The sequence below is a fragment of the Aspergillus brasiliensis genome, assembly GCF_001889945.1.
Source record: "Aspergillus brasiliensis CBS 101740 unplaced genomic scaffold ASPBRscaffold_2, whole genome shotgun sequence".
Lineage (NCBI taxonomy): Eukaryota > Fungi > Ascomycota > Eurotiomycetes > Eurotiales > Aspergillaceae > Aspergillus > Aspergillus brasiliensis.
This window is the reverse complement of record NW_027137443.1, coordinates 1,859,548-1,877,665: the sequence shown is the minus strand read 5'-3', so window position 1 is coordinate 1,877,665 and position 18,118 is coordinate 1,859,548. Positions and strand designations below refer to the sequence as shown.

The 18,118-nt window shown below is 52.5% G+C and overlaps 7 protein-coding genes across 7 annotated transcripts; 5 read left to right on the top strand and 2 right to left on the bottom strand.

Annotated features, from left to right (window-relative positions):
• The first annotated feature begins 39 nt into the window (after positions 1-39).
• ASPBRDRAFT_144535 (uncharacterized protein) lies at positions 40-2,708 on the top strand. Its single transcript, XM_067619227.1, has 4 exons — positions 40-294; positions 374-464; positions 550-900; positions 984-2,708. The coding sequence occupies exons 1-4, from the start codon at positions 134-136 to the stop codon at positions 2,361-2,363; spliced, it is 1,983 nt and encodes a 660-aa protein (XP_067483315.1). The 5' UTR covers positions 40-133; the 3' UTR covers positions 2,364-2,708.
• A 166-nt stretch (positions 2,709-2,874) lies between these two features.
• Positions 2,875-5,613, bottom strand: ASPBRDRAFT_203736 (uncharacterized protein). Its single transcript, XM_067621678.1, has 8 exons — positions 5,346-5,613; positions 5,206-5,283; positions 4,881-5,144; positions 4,772-4,797; positions 4,623-4,713; positions 3,564-4,570; positions 3,399-3,513; positions 2,875-3,331 (listed from the first exon to the last, which is right to left on the bottom strand). Exons 1-8 carry the CDS (start codon positions 5,417-5,419, stop codon positions 3,109-3,111), a joined length of 1,878 nt encoding a protein of 625 aa, XP_067483314.1. The 5' UTR covers positions 5,420-5,613; the 3' UTR covers positions 2,875-3,108.
• A 1,591-nt stretch (positions 5,614-7,204) lies between these two features.
• ASPBRDRAFT_72100 (uncharacterized protein) lies at positions 7,205-7,971 on the bottom strand (the record flags this gene model as incomplete). The annotated part of the gene is made up of 3 exons (XM_067629152.1): positions 7,784-7,971; positions 7,465-7,572; positions 7,205-7,328 (listed from the first exon to the last, which is right to left on the bottom strand). Exons 1-3 carry the CDS (start codon positions 7,924-7,926, stop codon positions 7,205-7,207), a joined length of 375 nt encoding a protein of 124 aa, XP_067483313.1. The 5' UTR covers positions 7,927-7,971.
• A 390-nt stretch (positions 7,972-8,361) lies between these two features.
• On the top strand, positions 8,362-11,715 carry ASPBRDRAFT_38440 (uncharacterized protein). The gene is made up of 8 exons (XM_067623938.1): positions 8,362-8,400; positions 8,462-9,077; positions 9,138-9,240; positions 9,299-9,463; positions 9,522-9,583; positions 9,643-10,357; positions 10,481-10,541; positions 10,607-11,715. The coding sequence occupies exons 2-8, from the start codon at positions 8,831-8,833 to the stop codon at positions 11,543-11,545; spliced, it is 2,292 nt and encodes a 763-aa protein (XP_067483312.1). The 5' UTR covers positions 8,362-8,400; positions 8,462-8,830; the 3' UTR covers positions 11,546-11,715.
• A 769-nt stretch (positions 11,716-12,484) lies between these two features.
• On the top strand, positions 12,485-14,322 carry ASPBRDRAFT_26571 (uncharacterized protein; the record flags this gene model as incomplete). Its single annotated transcript, XM_067622280.1, has 3 exons — positions 12,485-13,514; positions 13,568-13,896; positions 13,951-14,322. The coding sequence occupies 3 exons, from the start codon at positions 12,485-12,487 to the stop codon at positions 14,320-14,322; spliced, it is 1,731 nt and encodes a 576-aa protein (XP_067483311.1).
• A 696-nt stretch (positions 14,323-15,018) lies between these two features.
• On the top strand, positions 15,019-15,898 carry ASPBRDRAFT_38437 (oligoribonuclease). Its single transcript, XM_067623937.1, has one exon. It carries the CDS (start codon positions 15,138-15,140, stop codon positions 15,654-15,656), a length of 519 nt encoding a protein of 172 aa, XP_067483310.1. The 5' UTR covers positions 15,019-15,137; the 3' UTR covers positions 15,657-15,898.
• A 326-nt stretch (positions 15,899-16,224) lies between these two features.
• On the top strand, positions 16,225-18,020 carry pgmA (phosphoglucomutase PGM2; the record flags this gene model as incomplete). Its single annotated transcript, XM_067622279.1, has 3 exons — positions 16,225-16,277; positions 16,344-16,645; positions 16,708-18,020. 3 exons carry the CDS (start codon positions 16,225-16,227, stop codon positions 18,018-18,020), a joined length of 1,668 nt encoding a protein of 555 aa, XP_067483309.1.
• Positions 18,021-18,118: the final 98 nt, after the last annotated feature.

The following is an 18,118-nucleotide window of genomic DNA, read 5'->3' as shown; positions in this document are numbered from 1 at the left end:
AGTCCCCCTTCCGAGAGAACCTCGGGTAAGGTTCCCCGCCTCGAAAGGCCTTCTTGCAGTGTTCCGAGATGACCCCATCTACACTCAATTCATCCCAAACACCCTCCCAACTGGAAAATTTGACATAAGAATCATGTATCGCTTAAGCCGAACAATCCGTCGAAGGAACCCACTACGAAGCCCCTTCCAAACGCGACCATTTCTCAAACGACACCGCCCATTCTCCACTCTTCCCCGGCGATCATATCCGGGGTCGTCTGTATCTGAAGTCCCGCTATTCGACCACTACTACGAGTGAGTAAACTGCCTACCCCAGCCCAATTCTATCTTGCATTAGATACTATCCCAACTAACTACCGTGATAACTCAACAGTGCCCTCGTAATAGGCGCCGGCGGCGCCGGCCTGCGCGCCGCAGTAGGCCTGACCGAGGCAGGTTTCCGTACCGCATGCATTACCAAACTGGTTAGCAGACATCCAATTCCCGATTGTCAACACACATATTGAAAAAGAGGACGAACACCAAGACTAAACAGAAAACATGGAATAGTTCCCCACACGCTCCCACACCGTCGCAGCTCAAGGCGGCATCAACGCCGCCCTAGGCAACATGACGAAAGACGATTACCGCTGGCACATGTACGACACCGTCAAGGGCTCAGACTGGCTAGGGGATCAAGATGCAATCCACTATATGACGAGGGAAGCGCCGAAGGCGATATACGAGCTGGAGAACTACGGGATGGCGTTTTCCAGAACCGAAGATGGTCGGATATATCAGCGGGCCCTTGGGGGACAAAGTCTGGATTATGGGAGAGGGGGACAGGCGTATCGGACTGCTTGTGCGGCAGATCGGACGGGTCATGCTATGTTGCATGCTTTGTATGGGGAGGCGTTGAAGGTATACATACCCCATAGGGGACCAATAAAACTTGGGTTACAGTATGCTATTCTGGGCAGAGACTGACTGTGTTTCAACTTCAGCACGATACCCAATTCTTCGTCGAATTCTTCGCCCTGGATCTCCTCATGGTCCACGGTGCCTGTGTGGGCGTCATCTGTCTCTCTCTTGAAGACGGTACGCTGCACCGCTTCTTTGCGCGCAACACTGTCCTCGCGACGGGTGGTTACGGCCGCGCTTACTTCTCCTGCACGTCTGCGCACACTTCCACCGGCGACGGAAATGCTATGGTCGCCCGTGCGGGTCTTCCTAACCAGGATATGGAGTTCGTGCAGTTCCATCCCTCGGGGATCCATGGCGCCGGCGTGCTCATCACAGAAGGTGCTCGCGGGGAGGGCGGATATCTTCTCAATGCGCACGGCGAGCGGTTCATGGAGCGGTATGCCCCGACAGCTAAAGATCTAGCGAGTCGGGATGTCGTGGCAAGGGCTATGAATCTTGAGATTCGCGAGGGACGGGGCTGCGGGCCGGATAGGGATCATATTCATCTCCAGCTGTCTCATTTACCTGCGGAGCTCATCCGCTCACGGCTCCCTGGGATTCTGGAGACGGCGTCGATTTTCGCGGGGATCGATATCACTCGGGATCCCATTCCTGTTGTTCCTACTGTCCATTACTGCATGGGTGGGATCCCGACGAATTATAAAGGCCAGGTGCTCACCACCAGTGCTGCGTCTTCCTCCTCCTCGTCCTCCGGGACAACCATCCCCGATGCAGATGTAAAACCCGTCCCGGGCCTCTACGCAGCCGGCGAATGCGCCAGCGTCAGCGTCCACGGCGCCAACCGACTCGGCGCAAACTCGCTCCTGGACATCGTTGTCTTCGGCCGGGCCTGTGCCCTCCACATCGCCGAGACCAACGAACCCAACATGCCCCTCCACAATATCCCGAACGATGATACTCCCCCATCAAGTCTCGGCCAAGACTCCCTCTCCAGTTTATCCACAACCCTCCACGCGACAGGTGACCTCCCCTCTTCATCCTTACGCCATAACCTCCAACGCGCAATGCAAACGGATCTGGCTGTGTTCCGCACGCACGAATCTCTCACCACGGGCCTGAGTAAAGTAATCCAAGTGCAGAACGACTTCTCCACGAGACTCAGAACAAGCGATCGAAGTCTAATCTGGAATTCTGATCTAGTAGAGACGTTGGAGTTGAGAAATCTGCTGACGTGCGCGGCGCAAACGGCGATGGCGGCGTTGTGTAGGACGGAGAGTCGGGGGAGTCATGCGAGGGAGGATTTCCCGGAGCGGGATGATGAGGCGTGGTTGAGACATAGTTGGACTTGGCAGAAGGATGAGAAGGAGGAAGGGGTTAGGGTGGGGTATCGGGGGGTGATCATGCAAACGTTGGATGAGAGGGATTGTAAGAGTGTGCCGCCGGTGAAGAGGAGTTACTGAATCGTTCCCTATGAATCTTTTCTTTAGACGATTCAGCCTGTGATAGATAGAGAGAAATTGAAGTGTTACTTATCGCAAGTATTTGTATGCAAGGTACGCGCTGCGGATGCAGGAGTATACTGGGTATGTTGCCTGATGCAGAGTCACAGACACTAGACATACTTGCTCCAGTGCACCTGCATGCATGGCTGCTTGTCGACCAGACCGGAGCTGTTGCACGTGCGTTAAGGCCAAGCCTCGTAGCCCTTTCAGAAAACTGGGATTGGGAAGGAGAAGATAGAAAGGGGAGGGGTAGAAGATCTGAAGGTCCTGAGGCCCCCCAATCTTCGAGTATAAAACCCCCCCCCCCCTCTTTCCCCCTTCTTCGTCCGTCAACTCCTCTGCATCCCAAATAGCCAAGCTTCAGCCAGGTAGGGGCTGTAGAGGAACGCTTCGCTTTACCGTCGCCTGCATAATCTTCGTGGAGGAAGCAGTCCTACGTACGTGATAAACACCGAAACACTAATCATAGATTATCATTATGAGTAATACATGATCTTTCACTCAGTGAAGATCTTTGCAAGCACCTCGATTCCACTGTATCCTGCACTCAAATTCTACCCCGTAATTAGAGCGCGGAAAATCGCACCAAACGCCGAAAACTTCGCGAAACAACTTACCCATCCGTACTCCGTGTCGAAAGCAACGGTTTCATCGTACGCACACATGAAACCTGAAGTGCTCATGGACAGACGATGCATCCCGCCTAGCCACTGGTGGCAAGGTGGTCAAGCTTGTACAAGGGCTCCAAGTGAACGTTGCGCCGGAAGATGTACCGGTTGATCCACCAGGGAAGCACCTGGAACACCTGGTAGCGCATATGCATCCGAGTCGGGACTCCGAAAATGTAGTCAAGCTCTTCCAAAGTCCGCTGCTTAGTCTCAGGGACCCACAGGAAGATCATAACAAAGGCAGTTACGTTCAGCGCCCTGCAAAAAGTTAGGATGGCTGCAAGTAAATGCCCACTGGAAGTGATCAGGTAATGCCAGGACTTACGCGTAGAAGCCGAATGCACCAGTCGGAGTCATGACGGCCAGCATGCGGGGAAAGGTAATGGAAAGTACCGCAGCCCAGCCGAGACAAACTGCCACAGCCCAAGCCATTCCAACCTCTGTTCTCGTTAGCCTGACTGTGATCTCTATACCAAAGATACACACTTACCACGATGAGACAGAGGAAAGACTTCTGCAGAGTAAGTGAACGGGACTGGTCCCTCGCCGGGAGAGTAGAAAGCCGCGAACATAAAGACAAAAAGAGCGATGCATGCCAGATGCGCCGTCTGCTCCTTGGGAATGTAGAAACAGAAGCCTGCGGCCAGCAGAGTCCAAGCCATCTGGGGGAACGTAAACAAAAGCAGAGCTCGACGGCCATAGGTGTCAATGGTGAACACCGCCGGGAATGCAAAGAGGAAGTTCACAAGTCCGAAACCCCAGGAGGCAAACAGTGCTTCGGTGACGTTGGCTCCGGCCTGCTGGAAGACAGTCGAGGAATAAAAGGCCACGATATTGATTCCGCACATTTGCTGCGCAATCATCACAACGAAGGAAGCAAGGGTTGCACGGCGGATGCGGGGAATGGTGAACAACTCGACAAATCGAGTGGCATAGTTGCTTTCTCCAGCAATGCTCTGCTCAACCTTGATCTGTGCGTAGATGTAGTAGAGATCACGCGCGGCCTGTAGCTTGGTGTTGCGCAAGCGGCACAAAGACTGGTAGGCGTTACGCATCTTTTCCTTCTTGATGTACCAGCGAGGCGACTCGGGACACATGAAGACACCAATCAGCAGAGGAAGCGCTGGAATAAAGGCGGAGCCAAGCTGGAGCCTCCAGGAAATCGCCCCGGTGTCTTTGACAGCAAGGTTCGCGGAAGTCCCAAGGAAGATACCAAAGGCTGTCCACAACTGCCAGCACATAACGAGACCTCCACGAACAGAAGCTGGGGTATTTTCTGCACAGAACATTGGAATGGTAGACGCCTTCAAGCCCATTCCCAAGCCCAACAGCAGACGAGTGACGAACAGCTGAGGCCAGGTCTGACTGACGGCCGATCCAATGGGAGCAATAAGGCAGAAGATGGCAGACATGAAAATAGCGCCGCGGCGACCCAAATACTTGTTCAGTGGGTCGGACAGCCAGCATCCGATGACAGCGCTAGACATGTATGGAGCCCTATCCAGGAATATTAGTCTCAAGGTCATCCATGCAACATACGAGGACGTACGAATTAACGACACCGACAAGCCACTGGTTTCTTGACGCGTGAGGGCCATCCTCGGGAATTCCAAGCGCATCAGGGAAAGAGAGATTGGCACCTAAATGAAGAATAGCATTAGCGAGAGCTCTCACTGTGAACCTTCAGGTTGTACTTACCATTACTTCCGGTTTGATCCCAGCCCCTGGTGGAAAGGTCAGCAAGGTTGCACGGCATCAACGTATAAAATCCATTGGGACGAGCCAGGGCCTCAGATGTGATACTCACTGGACAGCAGCTCCGACTGAGCAGAGAATGATAGTGAAGTAGAGGGCCTTAGGCTGACGCCACTTGTGATCTTTCTCATCACGAATGGCAGTGATCTCATCACTAGTCATATCGGGCACCGAGTGAAAGTCTTCGGGATCGCGTGCCACAAGGGCTCCCTTCTTGAGCAAAGGGAAGATATCAATCAACTGATATTCATTGGCAAAGTCTTCGACATCTTGGACCACTTGAGCCGGGGTCAGATCCGCCAGGGGATTCTTGATTCTATAATGGAACGGGTTATTGAAACGCCACAGACACCGAGACCAACGTTGAAGTAACTTACTTGGCAGAAATATTCTTGTTCAGATTAATGTGCTCCGTGGTGCCCTTCTCAGTAACATCAGGATCGTTGTGACTGCCACTAACACAACTGAAGTGAGTATACGTGAAGAAGAAGGGAAAACGAAACAGAAAGACACATACTAGGGGTCGACAGCAGAGTCAACTGGCTGAATTGGGGCCACGGCCTGAATCGGGGCCACCTCCTCCTTTGCCATGGTGTTTGCCAGGCTTAGGATAAAAGAAAACGCGTCTGACTCGAGTGCTTGCACGAGATGGAGTACAGAAAATCACCAGCCGCAACGATGTCAATGATAAGGAAAACTAGGGCGCGTCGAAGCCACGGAGTGGGGAAGTACGGGGATGAGAAAGAATGCACAACAGATGCGGGGGGTGGGATGGAAACGAAGGTAGGAAGGCGGAGGGGATTAAAAGAATTGAAGTGAGCAGGTGCGAGGGGAAGGGAATTAAGAGCACACTGTTGGGAATTGTCGGGTTGAGCCCTGAACAAAGAGGCGAGATCCGGTTGCATTCACTTCACCCTCCGGCTGCAGGAGGCTCTTACCAAGATGGAAGTAATGTGCGGTACGTGATGCCTCCGTTCTTCCCCGCGGGGGTCCTGAACCTGGGGTAGAAGATCCAGTGGCAATCCAATCGGACATGTGAACCCGTTGTGATTGACAGACCATGCATTATCTGAGGCCATCGACTTCTTTCTTTGAACAAACTCATTGGAACCTGCACATGGCCTTTCTATTCGAAGCTAACTGGAACTACCTATCATTGATAGTGTAGATGTTGTCCTCAATTCCAAGCACAGATACACAGTGTATGGTAACAAGATGCTGCGGACACAAGTATTTTCATCATAGTCGGATCTAAACTACCACAACATGTTTACTTCGGACATTCATTCCGGACGATGGTAACCATTTGCGTAAAGCGGACATTTCAAGGAATTGAGGCAACCATGGTACAGCCAAGTGACAGGTGGCCCGATAGAATGATAGTGAAAGCTTACACGGATTTGGATTTTAGACCCCTCCATTTGGGAAGGCAATGCATGGATGTGGAGGTGGGCTAGTCTGAGTCTGCTGACTTCAGCATAGGTACACTCGTCTTCATTGTCACCTTGTAAGCACTGACCGGTGAGGAGAAGATAGCATATTCACAAACAAGGCTGAGAACATAATCCGCATGCAAATGCTCAAAGAAAGCTAATGCAATGCTAGTTGCATCAGATGATATTCTTCGGGTCTTCCATTATCCTTGACCGCGACCAGTTCTTTCAACACTCCTGCAAACCTTATCATCGTGTGAATGGATTTGACATTCTCTATCAAAGGTAGCCTGGATCGGACCAGATGCGCTTGTACGTGGCAATTTCGCCCCTTGAACCTCTTACATTTTCTAGTATCTTCTCGTTTGCGTCCTTATGGTTCCACTTGGCTAGTGTCTGCGTCCCATTGTAACGCCGTCAACGCCACCGTGGAGCTTGGGAGACAAGTGTCGACAATTGGAGCGACGCCGGCTGGCAAATGTTGAGCCAAATGCAGGTTGGTGGGCGGATTTATTGGTTACTTGCAGCCGGGGGAGGGGGCGGACTGCCACTGCTGCTCAATACTATGCTGACTTGAGAGATTTAGAGTTAAATGAAGAAGCGATTGGACACTGGCGCCTTTGGTTTCAAAGGACTCGACAAGTGGGACCACACAAGACAGGTAGGTAACATGATCAGTTTACTTCCTGTCTGAACCGGTCTGTTCTCACAGGGTCAGCCTGTCATTTCTGTAGAAGCAATGTCTACGTCCTCATTCGAAATTTACGGAGAATTTCTGTCCACAGTCCGTTCCCCCTTGCGTCGGGCTCACGTGGAGTTGAGAGTTTATCCAAATGAGATTGCCAAAGGCAACAGCGGCCAACTTCCACCATAGTGCACCGAACCTTTCTTCTCAAAAACACCCTGGCCCTTGGTTGATTTACAAAGACGGTAAGCCACGCAACTAGCCGATACAATCAGGAGGTGTAACCGGACGGAGTAATTCTGGGTCAGGGGCGGAGCGAGGGTCATCTTGAAAGGAGTCGAGCCCAGCCAGTGAGTTTCTTTTGCCACTCAGGGTCTGAATGCTAACGGCCATAACGCAAAGATATCATTGATCTTAGTTAATTTAGCTACTACCTGAGAGGGTGAATATTATTGCCAAGGTATACCCCGCCTTCCTGGTCGAAACCAGAATGTTTCCAGTTTTTCTCAACAGGTGACCAAATCTGCTCTTTGACAGGGCGGGTCGAGATTCGATCTAAGATTACAGCACCATGTGGGGATGGAACGGATGAAGGGGTCTCGGCCGGAGGTTTGACTGGACAAAGCCTGGATTAGGCTTAGTTAGGCTTCAGGACGGCACCCGACGACCCTCCAATAAGCTTGCCCGCGCATCCTTTTGCCATGCTGGAACCAGACTTTTTCTGTGTTCCCAGCCTCCTGTCCTGGCCGCCTGCCTTGGATGACCCGCTCAATACGACACGGCCCGGGCAACAGCCTGTAAGTCGGGGGCTGGTGTCTGGGCATTCCTCCAGGTGACTTCCGCATTAGCCTTACCCGGATCTCAATAGTGATGATGTAGGTCGAGTTATGATTGATGGTGGAGATAGAATCCCGATAGCGTATGCATAGGAGACCGGAAAGTGGACTGAGCCTGTCTGGTTCAATGGAATATATTATCATGCCATAGTCTTAAGGATGCAAGCAAAGTCATATTAGGTAACGCACAGCAAAAAGTCCGGTGAGGATATGAGGCCCAATCACGCACTTTAGACAATTCGACTAGTCATTTTCCAAATTAAGCTGCTGTAGCCTCGACCAGGATCTGAACAGCATTCCTCGGAAGAGCCATGCGACAAAACTTCCTACAATTTCAGACTCCACAAACGCAGACTGTGCTTTAGGTAGAGCTGCCTATTTATTTTCACCAACATACCCACCGCCACGCTACTATAGTCTTTCCCGGGAAGTCTGAAGGCTTTGCTAATAGTTATTGCCATTGAAGACCAAGGCGACAAACTCGCGGGCGGCTGTTGAATCTAGTAGCGGTCTGTCATGACTTTGGTACCACCCTGAGCCCCACTGGTTCTCCTCATATCGGACCATCTTTTATATTGCGCTACGGAGTCGAAACATAATGTAACCATCCATCAGAATGTAAGCCCAGTTGAAGGCGCAGCATCAAGTCTGGGCCTCGGAACTAAGACTGCCGTAACAGTGCTTGAGACTGTGCAGGACAATACATCCTTTTTCTTACTCCAAGCTACGGTGACGACCTGCTATTAATGACCATATCCCGGGGATGTTTGGCTTCCAGCTCTTCTCTTCGTCTTGGTTAAAAACCATGAAGGATGCCTTTCCATTCAACTCCACGGACTTGCTAAGGAACACACTCCACAGATTACCGTAAATGGTTAGGACACATATGCGGGGAATCTGAAGTCACGTGTGAGTAGCACTCAGAGCCCCGGTTCCGAGACGGCCGATCGATGTGTGATATCAATCTTCCTTCGAAGGCCAATGCCTTAAGAATACCTTGATTTATGCCTTGACGGCGTGGCAATGCTTTGATTAAAGTTGATATGATATGGACTTTCTACAGCAGGGCCCTCCGTCTTTGCAGGACCTCCTGCGCGCTGGAGAGCCGTTCGTCCCGTTTTCCGAGTATTCTGTTCAGGACATCTCCCATCTGTCAGAAGATGAGACCACAGGATGGGTGGAGACCAAACTTCGCGATGGAAAACCATTTGTTATACGTGGGTTTACTCATCTGAAAGAATGGGATAGGTCGGTCTTGAATAACGAGAGACTTGGCAGCCTCTCTTCCTCAGCCGGTATGTCCACGACTTTACAGCCTGGAAAATGTATCCGTTGACATCTTCACTCGTGAATAGCGATACCGGTAAGGAACTGCCACACAGGACGAGACGCGAAAATGCGGCTTCAAGATCTCCTTTCGCAGACAGACTATGCTCGTACCGGCAATGTCCGAGAGTTGTACGTTAGATGAACACCAGTTCCGAGTGTCGGTCCCTTCAACTGATAGGCAAGCCAGTTTGTACGCAAAAGACCTTCAGTGCCCACAGGAATGGATCAAGGCCTTAGAGAATTTTCTTCCCTCAGCTATGAGACATCTTGGGTCTCTTGACTTATTCCGGACGTTGCCTAAGGAAATAGCCCCGGAGGTGCTGATGGCGTATGTCGGGACTCGGAAATCTGCGTGAGTCTCTGTTGCCTTCCATACGCCAGTAACCACTCACTAATCAAAAACGGGATAGCTCAGGATTTCACAGATGTTTTAGTGGAACGGTTGCTCTGAATCTATTGGTTGAATCAGAAGGTAAATACTTGACAAAATATATTCGACGCCTACGACAAAAGTTCTCATAGTGTGGTTAGGTGCTGGCCCTGGGTCTCTCTGCTTTGGGACCGACAAACACTCACAGGCCCTATACGATAAATATATGGAGGATTTGGGAAAGTCCCCTCACACCGATTGGACCAACGTTTCTACTGCCCAGCTCAAGTCCGCCAACTTTCCCGTATACGTTACCCACCAACACCCTGGAGACTTGGTCATATTTCCTTCAGCTACCGCCCATCAGATTTGGAACGTCAGTCCGATGGTTACAAAGGTAGTCTGGAATGTTATGCATAGCTCTTCACTTGTCACTTTCTTCGACTACATCCAACCATTCTACCAGCGATATTGCCATGCAGACACTGGCCGAGTCCCTTTAATCCCGTTACATGCATTAATCAGAGGCTCTCTAGGGACAGAAGACGAAGCACTTCTACTGGACGTCTTCTTGAAATTGCTCGACGATGAAGCTATCGAGACTGGTTCGGTCCCTCCAATGAAGACCGTGGATACCCAGGGGGCCGTGGTCGAATGTAATTTCTGCGGCTTAACAATATGGAATCGGCATTTGCACTGCGAGCAGTGTGGCGACTTTGACTTATGTCTGACGTGCTTTATTTCGGGACGCAGCTGCAAACACGTGGCTGACTATACATGGGCTGAACTAATTCCTCGTGCATACTGCATGGAGGTTATTCAGTCAACTCGGAACAGACTGCGTGATCGACTACTCTCCCGATTCAAACGCCCAAAGTATGACCTTTCCCTTCAAACATTTAGGCCCCATCAGCATCAAATTGTGGCCCCTGGTCCTATGTCAAATGTCTTGAATAAATCTTCTGATCATGTGTGCTCCTCTAACGCTACTCTATCCAGGCAAAGATCTCTGGGCGCCTTGGCTGTTGCTGCGGCAGATGCACGGAAGCAACCGATGATGGTACGAAATAAACCCACTATCTGTTTTTGGCTTGACTTTGCAGGAGCACAAACTAATCGAACCAGGAGCGACTTTGTCACTTGTGCCGTGATAGTCATCCTGCCTGGAAAGGGGTGGCATGTACCCAATGCTCTGCATTTTTCTGCTTCCGGGGCCTCCACCGACACTTTGACGTGGATTTGATATCATTTTTGAGGAACACAGATCCATGGGTATGTCCAAAGTGCTCCCATTTCTGCAATTGCCGATGCTGCCACTTCCCTCTTCCCTACTCTAGTAAAGATAAGCCTGTGCGGGCTCGGATCAAGTCGATTGATCCTCGCGGTCGCGTCATGGGGTTCACCGACAACGTATTTGATCAAAAACGAGGCAAAAGAGCTAGTTTGACTACTCCTAGCGCATCTCTCCTGCCTGAAGTGCCTTCTCGGGCACAAAAACGACCGAGAACCCAGGTCAGCGATGAAGTGGCGGAACTTCCACGTCAGCAGGAAGACTATAGTACTTTCACAAATCGTGGTGTAATACAGTCGCAAAGTACAGAGGATACTATCCACACGAATCCTCATCCCTATGCCATGTCACGGAGTATAGGCCCGAAAGGGCAACTCCGTATCAGTGATCTTGTCGAGGAACATGGCCCTGCTGAATCTGAGCCTCCATTTCAGGCTTCTTTCAGGCATGCTTCCCCTCTGCTTTCATTGACGCCAGGAGATGGCGCATTCCGACGGCCGACCAATGAGCCAAGTGTTCCAGCCACTCCAGACGAAGCCAGCATCTCTTCCCTTGGGAGAAGGTTGGAAGAGCTTCGTCGATATGCCGATGAACTTCTGGATCTTTCCCTAGTGGAATCACATGCCAAGGTTCTGGAGAAGATCAGTCAGTTGCAGAGTCAGATCGAAGAGCGCAAGCGACGGAAAGCGGAGGCGCTATTCGACAGCCTCGATCGGGATTTCCCAGAACTTGCCACTGTTGCGAGAGAGGAAGCGCGAAGACGAGGGCTGTAAATTGGGTCTTAACTTATATAAAGTAATAATGGGCGTGAAGAGCGAAGTTGATAATCACTGGTTCACTGGTCGAAAAATAAACAAGGGAGTTACTAGTTGTAGGCTCGGATTACAGGTCGGAGGTAGGATATATAAAAGCTTGATACTCCCCTGAGAAAAAACAAGGAAGTACCCCTGTAGCAAGAGATTTTCTGCAAATAGCAAAAGTTTACCAATGTCTCGCAGACACATTGAATTTTCTGCTGCGTGAGTGAGGCCCCTGGAAGGAGGAGGACAAGGCGCCCAACTCCAGAGCAGCAGAAGCGATCCAGGGAAGCAGGCGGAGTTCCAGCCGGCGTCGATCGTCGCCTCCACTTCTCCCTCGCCCTCCCACATCACTCCGGACTTTCCCTCCCTTTCTTCCATCCCGGATTCAGTCCAGTCTTGCTCCTCGTATCTCGATAAGCTCGAGAGCTCGTCTTGACTGCTCTTGCTGCAGCAATCACCCCTCAGCTTTCTGTTGCGTTTACCTCTTCTTTGTTGGATCGAGTCTGGTATGTTTCATGTTTGTTAGCTCATTGTTGGCGCCCTCTAGCAACGTTCCCCCTCCCTCTCACTCCGCGCAACTGGCAGGCCTGTCTGGGTTTCGCGCAGACGGAGAAACCTATCGATTGAGAATCACTCTGGCGAACACGTCGCTTTCTTGAAATTGACAAGCCCCTAGACCTCGTCCTCGCCGCCATCCTTGCCCCCGACGAGGGCTGTCGGTAGCAGGCCAAACACACTACGAACCCTGACCGCCTCCACCACCCACAACTAGCTCTCCTAGGGACGATTCCACGCATTCTCGCCCTCCCCTCTCTTGCCCCTCCGTTCTTTCACTTCCATTTTGGTGAAACGCTAGCTTCCATTTACTTACGAAACACCTCTTAACGTCGCGAACCGCATCTCTGCCCCGCCATGCCCTGTTTCAAGGGTCTCGCCGTGAGTATACACACTCCGGACGGACCTATCCCCGAATACTCCATTCAGCGCCAGTCCCGGGCATCTCGCATAGCTTGCTACATTCCCGTGCCACCGCCCAAGATCCCCGAATCTGGATCCGGGCGCCCTGAGCAGTCAACTTTCGCTATTTCTATCACCTTGTTAAACCCCGGCCAAGACGTCCCATACTCCGCTCCGAAACCGACCCCCGACAACCCCGCACCCAAACCGAAGGTAGTTGGTGGGCTACCCGGGCCTACCGGGGAGCGTGGCCAGTACAGCAGCACGGTTGCTCCATACCAAGCATTGACCAATTCGGCAAATGAGACGGTCGCCGCCTACATCTACTTTGATGGCCGGGCCAAAGAGGAGGTGGCCACTCTACTGCGGAGGGGGGAAGAAACATGGGTTAATTCTCGATGGGTTAGTGTACCGGTATCAGAGGGCGGGGGCCTCGCCGAACGGGAGTTTCTCTTCCGTGAAGTCGGATTAGAAAGATGGCTGAACGGCTTGGATCTGGAAGGGAAAGACGCAGCCGCCAAGATCGAGCGGCGACGACAGAAAATGGAAAAGCGCCGAATTAAGCGTGAAGCAACTGGCGACTTGGATATGGACACAAAGTCGGGCAAAGGGGTCATGCGCTACGGCAACGATGCAAAGTCTCCGCTAGAAGATGTTTCGGATGACGACATGTCGTTCTCCGATTCGGACGATGACCCGATCCCCGAGTCCGCGGGTCAGATCAAGGTGGCTTTGTTTCGCGTCCTGGCGTCTGGGGAGATCAAGCGCGGGGAGTACTCTCCACAGTTCGACGCTCACGACGACGACGATGAACCCCAGGGCGAAAATGGACATAAAGGGGCAGCTGATGCGGATATTGATCACACAACGAGCTTTGCGAAGCCAAAGACGCTTGACCCTAAGACGATTAGCACGCAGACCGTGACAGGCATTGACCCATCCGACAAGCCTTACGCCATTTTCACATTCATGTACCGTGGCGAGCGTGAGTTATCCCCTTTGATATCTCTTTGGGTCCATCGACTGACTAAAATACAGGTCAATTGCAAAAGATGGGAATCCTGAGGGACCCCAAGGCGCAGGAAACCCCCGGGTCCGCAAAGCGTCGGTCTTTGCAGCCAGACTTCGCCAACCTTGGTCCCCTGAAACCCGGCGGCACCGTTGGATTCGTGAACTTCCGCGACAGCACAGAACGAAGGAAAGGCAAAAAGTCTGGTGAGGATGACGAGATGGACAGTGAAGACGACGAGGACAATTCAATTCTCGGTAAAGCAGATGAAGAAGAGGGCAAGGAAGATGATCTTCATTTGTCTCCGGACGATATCCGGCGGCAAGGGGAGCTCGCGGAAAGCATACGCAAAATAAAGGTACGTGAAGAACAGACTCTAAAGTCTCTACCACTAACTAACTGTTGTATGCAGCTTAAACGTCAGCATTCCTCTGCCTCGTTAGCTACGAACACACCTCCCGCCGAGGGTGCAAGCCCCAATACAGCCGGGGAGACCCCTGCGACCAACGATCCGTCCACTACTCCGCCCGCTGTTGCTGCGGCTACGGCCGCTGAAACCTCCAAGCCGGCTGCCAACACGCTGAACGGAGGATTTATCGGCAGTCCATTGAAGAAGCAGCGGGCGAGCGTTTCGCATTCAGATGAAGACGCCATGCGCCGTCGAATGGAATCGGGGCTTTCCCAGGAGATTACGAACGTTGACCCCGGTGACAGTACCACGGCAGCCAACCCTCTTGAGACACACCCGCAGAAACCCCAGGAGACTGAAGATGAGGAACTATAACCGGTCGCCTCAAATTCCCATCATGCTTTGACCATCTTTAACGATCCAAGATGTCTACCCCCATCTTTTTCAACCCCTCCTTTCCGTTCACTTCCTTGCCTCAGACGCCGCGATGGACTGGTGTGAGCAGACGCGCCAGCCAGCTGTGTCAACCGCAGCACCATCTACACTCTGATTTCACATTTCATCAATACTTATTTCATGCTTCTAACTACAGCTGACATCTATGATTTGGATATGGACCATTTCTGACGGAAACTATCATGACTAAGTAGTTTAACCCTTCTTCATTTTCATATCCAACTCTCTCAGTTCCGTGGGCGGCTGGGTGAATGATTCTTCTAGCTAGAACGGGGAGCAGGCGAAGGTAATTGATATAGACGCAATGAGTCACGCAAGTTGCATTTAGCGATTTATTTTACATTCTTGATCCAACTTGTACCTGTAAAGCAAGCGGAAGGAGTTGTAGGCTGTAGTCAGCTTCGATGGCTGCCATGGCGTTTGATTACGCTGCTGCGGTGGCTCTCTACCGTGGTCCGTTTCGAGTGGAGAGCCGCTCCCCGCCGACCAAAATTCTTTCTCTCCCTCATGTTGCGTCCAAGTTCACCTCACGCCCACACCTGCATTCCATTCTTGCTGATTGTCTAAAGGAGTTCAAGGAGATACATTACTCACTGCTACCAAGAGCCATGCCATTGACACGCTCCTCCGATCCCCTGGTGTGGATTGATTGCGAGGTGCGGGCCATCTTCTGCTTCTGCCCCTCTACCAGCCGCGACTGACGAACCCCCTCCAACATTTCGATCGACGTGTAGATGACCGGCCTTGACGCGGACACCGACCAGATCCTCCAAATCTGCTGCTTCATAACCGACGCCAATCTCAACCTCCTCGAGCCTCAGGGCTTCGAAACCGTCATCCACCAGCCGACCTCGGTCCTAGACAACATGAACGCATGGTGCATTGAGACCCACGGTCGCACAGGGCTGACGGCGGCCGTGCAGGCCTCGACCACCACCCCGGAGGAGGCTGCGACGGCTCTTTTGGCCTACATCCAGAAATACGTGCCACAGCCCCGGCGAGGGTTGCTGGCGGGGAACAGTGTCCACGCCGACAAGGCGTTTCTGGCTAAGGGACCATACCAGGCGGTGCTGGAGTGGCTACACTATCGGATTGTGGATGTGAGCGCGCTCAAGGAGATGGTACGACGGTGGGGCTCAGAAGAGCTACTAGAGTCTGTGCCAGGGAAGAAGGAGGTCCATCTAGCGCGGGACGATATTCTGGAAAGCATCGAGGAGATGCGATTCTACCGGGGGCGATTGTTCGGATTCTAGCCGAATGTCTGAGCGAGAGAACAGACCGGGAAGAGGGAAGGAAGCTCTTCCCAACTTTCCCAACGTACGCGAAGCAAGCATAGAATAGAGAAGAGGGGTAGACCCCAATTACAATGTAGACAGCTGGATGGATGCCCAATGGATTCCGGGATTGCAGCAAGAATGGCTGGTTTTCTCCCAGGTATCTGCAGCTCGAGCGCCGTAGTGTCATGGCGATGGGGGGATCGAATGAAGCTCTGGCCTGAGGTCATCATGTTCATTGCTAACATGGGCCCCCTCCTGGTGGGGTCCTGGCGTTGGGCGAAGACTCGAAAGTAGAAGCTAATTGCCAGTAATTGCCAGTCTATATTTACTTCCTCCCCGCTCGTGTCTCGCCGGCTTCCCTTCCCTCTTTTGCCCCTCCTCCCTTCTCCTGCTCCTTTTCTCCCCCTGTTTCTCGCTTCAATTGTCGGTGAGCTTCTACTACTCTCCCGACGGTTTCTATATCTTCCCGTCCATACCCCTCCAGCTTCCCCCCACCTTCTTCTCCCTCTTTCTTTCCGTACCATCACTATATCCTACCACCACCATGTCCGTCCAAACCGTCTCCATCACTCCCTTCACCGACCAGAAGCCGGGAACGTAAGTACCTTATTGTCCTGCTTTCCAACTTTCTTGGATAAGTTGTCTTTTTTCTGACGACACCAGCTCCGGTCTTCGTAAGAAGGTCAAGGTCTTCCAGCAGCCCAACTACTCCGAGTCCTTCGTCACTAGCATCATCCTCTCTATCCCCGAGGGCGCTGAGGGCGCTTTCCTCGTCATCGGTGGCGATGGCCGTTATTACAACACTGAGGTCATCCAGAAGATTGCCAAAATCGGTGCCGCCTATGGTGTCAAGAAGCTGCTGGTCGGCCAGAATGGCATCCTCTCCACCCCCGCTGCCAGCAACCTCATCCGCAAGCGCAAGGCCACCGGTGGTATCCTCCTGACGGCCAGTCACAACCCTGGTGGTATGTAATCTAGCACTCGATAAAATCCATCGACCTTACGCTGACATTATTCTGTTATTCAGGCCCCGACAACGACTTCGGTATCAAGTACAACCTTGCCAATGGCGCTCCTGCCCCCGAATCTGTCACCAACAAGATCTTCGAAACCTCCAAGTCCCTCACCTCCTACAAGTACATTGACATCCCCGATGTTGACACCACCACCATCGGCTCCAAGACCTACGGCCCCATCGAGGTTGAGGTCGTTCACTCCACCACCGACTACGTCACCATGATGAAGGAGATCTTCGACTTCGACCTCATCCGCGACTTCCTCAAGACCCACAAGGACTTCAAGGTGCTGTTCGATGGTATGCACGGTGTGACTGGCCCCTACGGCGTTGACATCTTCGTCAACGAGCTGGGTCTGCCCGCCAGCAGCACCATGAACTGCGTGCCCAAGCCCGACTTTGGCGGTGGCCACCCCGACCCCAACCTGGTCTACGCCCACGAGCTCGTCGAGAGCGTTGACAAGAATGGCATCCACTTCGGTGCTGCCAGTGATGGTGACGGTGACCGTAACATGATCTACGGCGCCAACACCTTCGTCTCCCCCGGTGACAGTCTGGCCATCATTGCCCACCACGCCAAGCTCATCCCCTACTTCCAGAAGCAGGGTGTCTACGGCCTGGCGCGCTCCATGCCCACCTCCGGTGCTGTTGACCGCGTGGCCAAGGCCCAGGGCCTGCAGAGCTACGAGGTGCCCACAGGCTGGAAGTTCTTCTGCAACCTGTTCGACAACCAGAAGATCTCCATCTGTGGTGAGGAGAGTTTCGGTACTGGCAGCAACCACATCCGTGAGAAGGACGGCCTGTGGGCCATCGTGGCCTGGCTGAACGTCATCGCTGGTGTTGCCAAGCAGAAGCCCAGCGAGACCCCCAGCATCGCTTCCATCCAGAACGAGTTCTGGCAGACCTACGGCCGTACCTTCTTCACCCGGTACGACTACGAGAACGTCGACAGTGACGGCGCCAACAAGGTGATCGCCACGCTGTCGGAGAAGGTCGACAACAAGGACACCTTTGTTGGCTCGACCGTCTCCGGCCGCAAGGTTGTCGACGTTGGCAACTTTGCCTACACCGACCTGGACGGCAGCGTGACCAAGAACCAGGGTCTGTACGTCAAGTTCGATGATGGCAGCCGCATCGTCGTCCGTCTGTCCGGCACTGGCAGCAGCGGCGCCACGATCCGTCTGTACATTGAGAAGTACGAGAGCGACGCCAGCAAGCTCGGCCTCGCCACGGACGAGTACCTGAAGGACAACGTGGCTCTGGCTCTGGAGCTGCTCAAGTTCAAGGAGTACATTGGCCGCGAGGAGCCTGATGTCCGCACATAAGCAAAAAGAGCATTTTATGTTCAAAGCGTTTTGAGTAGTTAATAAGGAATAATCAGTATATTTCTCTTCTTCAAATACCTATCCTATCCTATCCTTCC

Excerpts from the sequence above, each read along its gene's own strand:
- ASPBRDRAFT_38437 (XM_067623937.1), top strand. The coding sequence starts at position 15,138 with ATGACCGGCCTTGACGCGGACACCGACCAGATCCTCCAAATCTGCTGC.
- ASPBRDRAFT_38440 (XM_067623938.1), top strand. The coding sequence starts at position 8,831 with ATGGACTTTCTACAGCAGGGCCCTCCGTCTTTGCAGGACCTCCTGCGC. Across the intron at positions 9,584-9,642 it reads TCTATTGGTTGAATCAGAAG|GTGCTGGCCCTGGGTCTCTC; the intron begins GTAAATACTTGA and ends TAGTGTGGTTAG. Across the intron at positions 10,542-10,606 it reads CACGGAAGCAACCGATGATG|GAGCGACTTTGTCACTTGTG; the intron begins GTACGAAATAAA and ends TAATCGAACCAG.
- ASPBRDRAFT_144535 (XM_067619227.1), top strand. The coding sequence starts at position 134 with ATGTATCGCTTAAGCCGAACAATCCGTCGAAGGAACCCACTACGAAGC. Across the intron at positions 295-373 it reads CTATTCGACCACTACTACGA|TGCCCTCGTAATAGGCGCCG; the intron begins GTGAGTAAACTG and ends ATAACTCAACAG. Across the intron at positions 465-549 it reads CCGCATGCATTACCAAACTG|TTCCCCACACGCTCCCACAC; the intron begins GTTAGCAGACAT and ends AACATGGAATAG.
- ASPBRDRAFT_203736 (XM_067621678.1), bottom strand. The coding sequence starts at position 5,419 with ATGGCAAAGGAGGAGGTGGCCCCGATTCAGGCCGTGGCCCCAATTCAG. Across the intron at positions 4,714-4,771 it reads GGATCAAACCGGAAGTAATG|GTGCCAATCTCTCTTTCCCT; the intron begins GTAAGTACAACC and ends TTCTTCATTTAG. Across the intron at positions 3,332-3,398 it reads GGTGCATTCGGCTTCTACGC|GGCGCTGAACGTAACTGCCT; the intron begins GTAAGTCCTGGC and ends AACTTTTTGCAG.